The following is a 7,570-nucleotide window of genomic DNA, read 5'->3' as shown; positions in this document are numbered from 1 at the left end:
CCTTTGAGGTGCAGAAACTTCTAAGCTTGAGGAGTTCCCATTTATCTATTTTCTCTTTTGTTGCTTGTGCTTTGGGTGTAAAGTCTAGGAAGTGGCCTCCTAATACAAGGTCTTGAAGATGTTTTCCTACATTATCTTCTAGGAGTTTTATGGTACTTTCTTTTATATTGAGATCTTTGGTCCATTTTGAGTTAATTTTTGTGTAGGGGGTGAGGTAGGGGTCCTCTTTCATTCTTTTGGATATGGATATCCAACTCTCCCAGCCCCATTTGTTGAAAAGACCATTATGGCTCAGTTCGGTGACTTTGGGGGCCTTATCAAAGATCAGTCGGCCATAGATCTGAGGGTCTATCTCTGAATTCTCAATTCGATTCCATTGATCTATATGTCTATCTTTGTGCCAGTACCATGCTGTTTTGGCAACTGTGGCTTTATAATAAGCTTCAAAGTCAGGGAGTGTAAGTCCTCCCACTTCGTTTTTCTTTTTTAGAGTGTCTTTGGCAATTCGAGGCATCTTCCCTTTCCAAATAAATTTGATAACTAGCTTTTCCAAGTCTGCAAAGTAGGTTGTTGGAATTTTGATTGGGATTGCATTGAATCTGTAGATGAGTTTGGGTAGAATTGACATCTTAATGACATTTAGCCTTCCTATCCATGAACATGGAATATTTTTCCATCTTTTAAGGTCCCCTTCTATTTCTTTTAGTAGAGTTATGTAGTTTTCTTTGTATAGGTCTTTTACATCTTTGGTTAAGTTTATTCCTAGGTACTTGATTTTTTTAGTTGCTATTGAAAATGGTATCTTTTTCTTGAGTGTCTCTTCAGTTTGTTCATTTCTAGCATATAGAAACATTACTGACTTATGTGCATTAATCTTGTATCCCGCTACTTTGCTAAATTTGTTTATTAGCTCTAGTAGGTGTATCGTTGATTTCTCAGGGTTTTCTAGATATAAGATCATATCATCTGCAAACAATGACAGTTTTACTTCTTCTTTTCCAATTTGGATGCCTTTTATTTCTTTGTCTTGCCGGATTGCCCTGGCTAGCACTTCCAGCACAATGTTGAATAACAGTGGTGACAGCGGGCATCCTTGTCTTGTTCCTGATCTTAGAGGGAAGGCTTTCAGTCTCTCACCATTGAGTACTATGCTGGCTGTGGGTTTTTCATATATGCTCTTTATCATGTTGAGGAAGTTTCCTTCAATTCCTACCTTTTGAAGTGTTTTTATCAAAAACGGATGTTGGATTTTGTCAACTGCTTTTTCAGCATCTACTGAGATGATCAATTGATTTTTCCCTTTCGAGTTTTTAATGTGTTGTAATACATTGATTGTTTTTCTTATGTTGAACCATCCTTGCATGCCTGGAATGAACCCCACTTGGTCATGGTGTATGATTTTTTTAATGTGTCTTTGGATTCGATTTGCAAGTATTTTGTTGAGGATTTTTGCATCTATATTCATTAGGGAGATTGGCCGGTAGTTTTCCTTTTTTGTAGCATCTTTGCCTGGTTTTGGTATTAGATTGATGTTAGCTTCATAAAATGAGTTAGGTAGTGTTCCATTTTTTTCAATGTTTTGAAAGAGTTTGAGTAAGATTGGTGTCAGTTCTTTCTGGAAAGTTTGGTAGAATTCCCCTGTGAAGCCATCTGGCCCTGGGCATTTATTTGTGGGAAGATTTTTGATGACTGATTGGATCTCTTTGCTTGTGATGGGTTGGTTGAGATCTTCTATTTCTTCTCTGGTCAGTCTAGGCTGTTCATATGTTTCCAGGAAATTGTCCATTTCTTCTACATTATCCAGTTTGTTGCCATACAGTTGTTCATAATATCCTCTTATAGTTTTTTTAATTTCTTCAGGATCTGCAGTTATGTCACCTTTTTCATTCATTATTTTGTTTATATGGGTCTTCTCTCTTTTTGATTTTGTCAGTCTAGCTAGGGGCTTGTCAATCTTGTTGATCTTCTCAAAGAACCAACTTTTGGTGATATTTATCCTCTCTATTGTTTTTTTGTTCTCTATGTCATTTATTTCTGCTTTAATCCTTGTTATTTCTTTTCTTCTACTTGGTTTAGGATTGGTTTGCTGTTCATTTTCTAGCTTCTTCAGTTGATCCATTAGTTCTTAGATTTTGGTTCTTTCTTCCTTTTTAATATATGCGTTTAGTGCTATAAATTTCCCCCTCAGCACTGCTTTTGCTGCATCCCATAGGTTTTGGTATGTCGTGTTCTCATTTTCATTCGTCTCTATATATTTAGCAATTTCTCTTGCTATTTCTTCTTTAACCCACTGATTGTTTAGGAGTGTGTTGTTTAACCTCCAGGTATTTGTGAATTTTCTAAGTCTCTGATGGTTATTGACTTCTAATTGTATTCCATTGTGGTCAGAGAATGTGCTTTGAATAATTTCAATCTTTTTAAATTTATTGAGGCTTGTTTTATGTCCCAGCATATGATCTATTCTGGAGAAAGTTCCGTGAGCACTAGAAAAGTATGTGTATCCTGGTGATTTGGGATGTAATGTCCTGTATATGTCTGTTAAATCTAATTCATTTATGAGATTGTTTAGGTTTTCAATTTCCTTATTGGTCTTCTGTCTGGTTGATCTATCTATAGGAGAGAGTGATGTGTTGAAGTCTCCCACAATTATTGTGGAAACATCAATTGCTTCCTTTAGTTTTGCCAGTGTTTCTCTCATGTATTTTGTGGCACCTTGATTGGGTGCATAGACATTTACGATTGTTATTTCTTCTTGCTGAATTGCCCCTTTTATTAGTATGTAGTGGCCTTCTTTGTCTCTCAAAACATCCCTGCATTTGAAGTCTATTTTATCTGAGATTAATATTGCTACACCTGCTTTCTTTTGGTTGTAGCTTGCATGAAATATTTTTTTCCATCCTTTCACTTTCAGTTTCTTTGTGTCCCTGTGTCTAAGATGAGTCTCTTGTATGCAACATATTGATGGTTCATTTTTTTTGATCCATTCTGCGAATCTATATCTTTTAATTGGGGAGTTTAATCCATTTACATTCAACGTTAAAACCGTGAAGGCATTTCTTGAATCGGCCATCTTATCCTTTGGTTTATGTTTGCCATATTTTTCCCTCTCTCTATTAATATCCTTTATTGTACCCAAACCGAATCTCTTTAGTACTGAACCTTTCTCCAGGTCTCTCTGTCCTGTCTTTGTTTCTCTGTCTGTAGGGCTCCCTTTAGTATCTCCAGTAGGGCAGGTCTCTTGTTAGCAAATTCTCTCAGCATTTGTTTGTCTGTGAAAAATTTAAGCTCTCCCTCAAATCTGAAGGAGATCTTTGCTGGATAAAGTATTCTTGGCTGGAAATTCCTCTCACTCAGAATTTTAAATATATCATGCCACTGCCTTCTCGCCTCCATGGTGGCTGCTGAGTAGTCACTACTTAGTCTTATGCTGTTTCCTTTGTATGTGGTGAATTGCTTTTCTCTTGCTGCTTTCAGAACTTGCTCCTTCTCTTCTATGTTTGACAGTGTGATCAGTATATGTCTCGGAGTGGGTTTTTTTGGATTTATTCTATTTGGAGTTCGCTGAGCATTTATGATTTGTGTATTTATGTTGTTTAGAAGATTTGGGAAGTTTTCCCCAACAATTTCTTTGAATACTCTTCCTAGACCTTTACCCTTTTCTTCCCCTTCTGGGACACCAATGAGTCTTATATTCGGACGTTTCATATTATCTATCATATCCCTGAGGTCCATTTCGAGTTTTTCAATTTTTTTCCCCATTCTTTCTTTTATGCTTTCATTTTCCATTCTGTCATCTTCCAGGTCACTGATTCGTTGTTCTACTTCCTCTAGTCTTGTACTATGAGTGTCCAGAATCTTTTTAATTTGGTCAACAGTTTCTTTAATTTCCATAAGATCATCCATTTTTTAATTTAGTCTTGCAATGTCTTCTTTATGCTCTTCTAGGGTCTTCTTGATTTCCTTCATATCCCGTACTATGGTCTCATTGTTCATCTTTAGTTCTTTGAGTAGCTGCTCTAGGTGCTGTGACTCTTCTGGTCTTTTGATTTGGGTGCTTGGGCTTGGGTTATCCATATCGTCTGGTTTTTTCATATGCTTTATAATTTTCTGTTGTTTTTGGCCTCGTGGCATTTGCTGAACTTGATAGGGTTCTTTTAGGGTTTGTAGACCTATTGAAGTCCTTATCTCTAATTTATCAGATCTACAGCTTCGTGGAGTACACTTTCTCTAACTAACCAGCAGGTGGCGTCCACGAGCCACCTGTTCTCCACAAGCCAGTTCTCCCCTGCTTAGCCTTTTTGGTGAGTGGGGGAGTGAGTCTTGTGGGGCCCAATTGGTGTACCAAGCTTGCGTGTGTAGTTGGTGTTGCCTGCCCTGTATGTGGGGCGTGTTTCTGGGCAGTCGGGGAGGGGGGGTGGCCCTAACAATCAAATCTCCCTGATGATCCTAGAGTTTTAAAGCTGCTGCAATAGTCTAATCCTTCAGTTCAGTCCTGCCACAGTTTGTCTCTGCCACTGACACACAAGTCTTTGGTATTGGCGTATGGCTCCTGAGACTTGCAAGTGGGCCCCTCTTCCAGGCTTTGCACCCCGGGTCCTCTGTTGAGGGATGACTGTGCTATGTCACAGGTGAGTGCCGTCCCCCCAGGGCAGTTCTGGGCTGCTGGGCTGTGTAGGGAGGCTCCCAGTCTGCTCAAATGATGGCTGAATGGGGCTTTGTTAATTCACACTGCTCCACCTTCCCAGCTCTGGGACATTCAGCTGAGGTTGCAGGGAAGGCTAATGTCCACGCCCAGTTTTGTGGTGTGTGTGCCTGTTATTTGAAGCACTTCCGTCACACTGGGTTGTCTGGGGCAGCTCTGGGCTATGGGGCTGGCGATGGGCAGGAGTGTTTCCTGTCCACCAGGATGGTGGCTGTGAGCGGACACCCCCCTTTTCTTGGGAAGTTGTGTTGTTTAGTGAATTTTCTCAGCCACTGGATTATTGCCTTTTGTCTCAGAGCTCTCTTAGTTCTGCTCTTGACTTGACATGCCCAAATAGCAATTCTTTGAAGCTTTCTGTATTGGGCTTCTTAGAGTAATTGTTTTAGAAAAAGAAAAAAGGATTTAAAAAAAAAAAAAAAAACGGCCCTCCTCAGAGATCTAATGGGTTATTGAAATGCTAATAGACAAAGCAACCAGGGCCATTAAGGAAAGGTCCACAGGGCAGAGAGATCAGCTTTGCTTCGGGATTTGCATATGCGCCTCAAGGCCTGAGCTCCGCCCTTCCCCTTTCTGTGTTCACCAGAACTCCAAAAATCCTCTGCTTTTATTTTGGAGTTTTTCGAGTTGTTTTTTTTCTATGCCTGTCTCCTCTCTGCTGGGCTGGCTGCTCTCAGAGTCTCTGGTGTCTGGTCTCAGTCTATCTATGGTTGGAGTTTGAATCAGTAGAATGAGTTTCCGATAAGAGCAGCCACTGCAGTTCTCCCTTCTCCTTCCCGGAGCTGACAGCCCCTCCTCCCCCGGGACTGAGCCTGGCAGGGAGGGTCGCGGGTCCCCTGGCCGCAAAAACTTACAGATTTCGCTGATCTCAGCAGTTTCATGTTTTCATGAGTGTTGTATGAAGTATGCCCAAAGACAGATTGCTCTGTGGTGTCCAGTCCACGCAGTTCCTGGCTTTTTACCTACTTTCCTGGAGGAGTAACTAAAACTTACAGCTCACCAGTCTGCCATCTTGCCCCGACCCCCAACAAAATCTCAGTGTTCTTTTTTACTTTAATTGCTCTTTTTCACTTTAATTTTTATTCTTGTTATTTTTGTGTGTGTGGTAATGAAGGTGTCAGGGATTGATTTTGGTGATGAATGCACAACTATGTAATGGTACTGTGAACAATCTAATGCACGATTTGTTTTGTATGACTGCATGGTATGTGAATATACCTTAATAAAATGAAGATAAAAAAACAAAACAAACAAAAAACAAACAAAAAAATGAAAAAAAAAAAAAAAAAACCCATGCATTTCAACCACAATTTTAACACATATTTCATGGTTTCAAATAACCTTGCAGATTTCTAAAAACATATTTTTGGAAATGCATCCAGATCACGTATGGCTAGGTAGATGATGGCTTAACAGAAATGTAAACTAATTATTTGATACTTCTCTTTTTAGAGGGAGTCCAAGTAAATACTCAAATAAGAAAGAAAGAAAAGATTAACTTAAATGTTCAGTGTCACTGTCATTTCAATTGCCTGGAGCCCTCTCTCTTCTGCATGACTCTAATGAGAGCATTTTTCACTTCTTTGTTCCTAAGACTATAAATGAGTGGATTCAGCATGGGGATCACCATAGTATAAAACACAGAGGCCACTTGATCCTTTCCCAAGGAGTAAGACTTCTTTGGTCTTAAATAAGTAAAAATCATGGTGCTAAAAAAGATGGTGACTCCCAGGAGGTGAGAGGCACAAGTAGAGAAAGCTTTGTTCTTTCCTGAGGCAGAATTAATTTTCAGGATAGTAGACAGAATGGACCTATAGGACACAGAGATTGTGATAAAAGACACCATTATATTTATGCTAGAGAGAATGAGTATCATGATTTCAGTGTCTTGAGTATCAGTGCAGGACAGGGCTAAAATTGGGGTTATGTCACAGAAAAAGTGGTAGATTAGATTGGAGCTGCAGAAATGCAAATTGTTCATGCAAAGAACATTGACCAAGGAATCAGTAAAGCCAATCATGTAGGACCCAGTGATGAGGGTACAGCAGAGTCTCATAGACATAACAATTGGGTAATGAAGAGGATTGCAGATAGCTACATAGCGGTCATAGGCCATTGAAGAAAGAAGGAAAAATTCAGTGGCTCCCAAGAAAACAAAAAAATACATCTGGGTGAAGCAGCCAATGAATGATATATGATTGTTGGAATTCAGGAAATTCTCTAAGGTTTTAGGAGTGATGACCGTTGAGTAACAGAGGTCAAGGAATGAGAGCTGACTGAGGAAAAAATACATGGGGGTGTGAAGCTGAAGATCCAGACGGATTATCAGTATCATCCCTGCATTTCCCAGAAGGGTAATCAGGTATATCAGGAGAAACAGCACAAAGAGGACCCGCCTGATGTCTTCAGAATCTGTCAATCCCATAAGGATGAAATCGTGCACATTTGTGAAATTCTTACTTTCCATAGCGATCAACTATTGTAAACTGTCGAGATATCAAAGGTGATAGTTAGAATAAATGACTTTAAGAAGATCTGGATTATATAAATTATCTTTTCTTTTTAAAAATTAGTGTAGTTATTCTAGAAATTAATAATAAAGAGTAGATTGTAAAGCATCACTGGAAAAACCTTAGTTTGACAAATAAATATTACATATAAATCTTAATTTGTATATTATATAACACAAGCTTATAAATTACATAATTAGAATGACCTTGACAGTTGACATTTTTAGATGAGTTAAAGGTCACAGAAAGTTAAGTAACTTAACTTATCCATAATCACATCATTAATTTTTGGCCTTGTGATTCTTTCAAAATTTGTTGAGCCCAAAGACCAAGATCATAACTCTATATTCCTACTTATAAT

The 7,570-nt window shown here is 38.8% G+C and overlaps 1 protein-coding gene across 2 annotated transcripts; it reads right to left on the bottom strand.

Annotated features, from left to right (window-relative positions):
• Positions 1–5,752: 5,752 nt before the first annotated feature.
• Positions 5,753–7,166, bottom strand: LOC119538025 (olfactory receptor 8H1-like). Of its 2 annotated transcripts, XM_037840716.1 has the most exons (2): positions 6,232–7,166; positions 5,753–5,783 (listed from the first exon to the last, which is right to left on the bottom strand). In XM_037840716.1, exons 1-2 carry the CDS (start codon positions 7,164–7,166, stop codon positions 5,753–5,755), a joined length of 966 nt encoding a protein of 321 aa, XP_037696644.1. The 2 variants fall into 2 exon arrangements, with proteins under 2 accessions (XP_037696644.1, XP_037696645.1); XM_037840717.1 differs by lacking the exon at positions 5,753–5,783 and having other exon boundaries at positions 6,219–7,166.
• Positions 7,167–7,570: the final 404 nt, after the last annotated feature.

The sequence above is a fragment of the Choloepus didactylus genome, chromosome 6 (genome assembly GCF_015220235.1).
Source record: "Choloepus didactylus isolate mChoDid1 chromosome 6, mChoDid1.pri, whole genome shotgun sequence".
In the NCBI taxonomy this organism is placed as follows: domain Eukaryota; kingdom Metazoa; phylum Chordata; class Mammalia; order Pilosa; family Megalonychidae; genus Choloepus; species Choloepus didactylus.
Note: the sequence above shows the minus strand (reverse complement) of the source record. Positions and strands in the feature narration are given on the sequence as shown.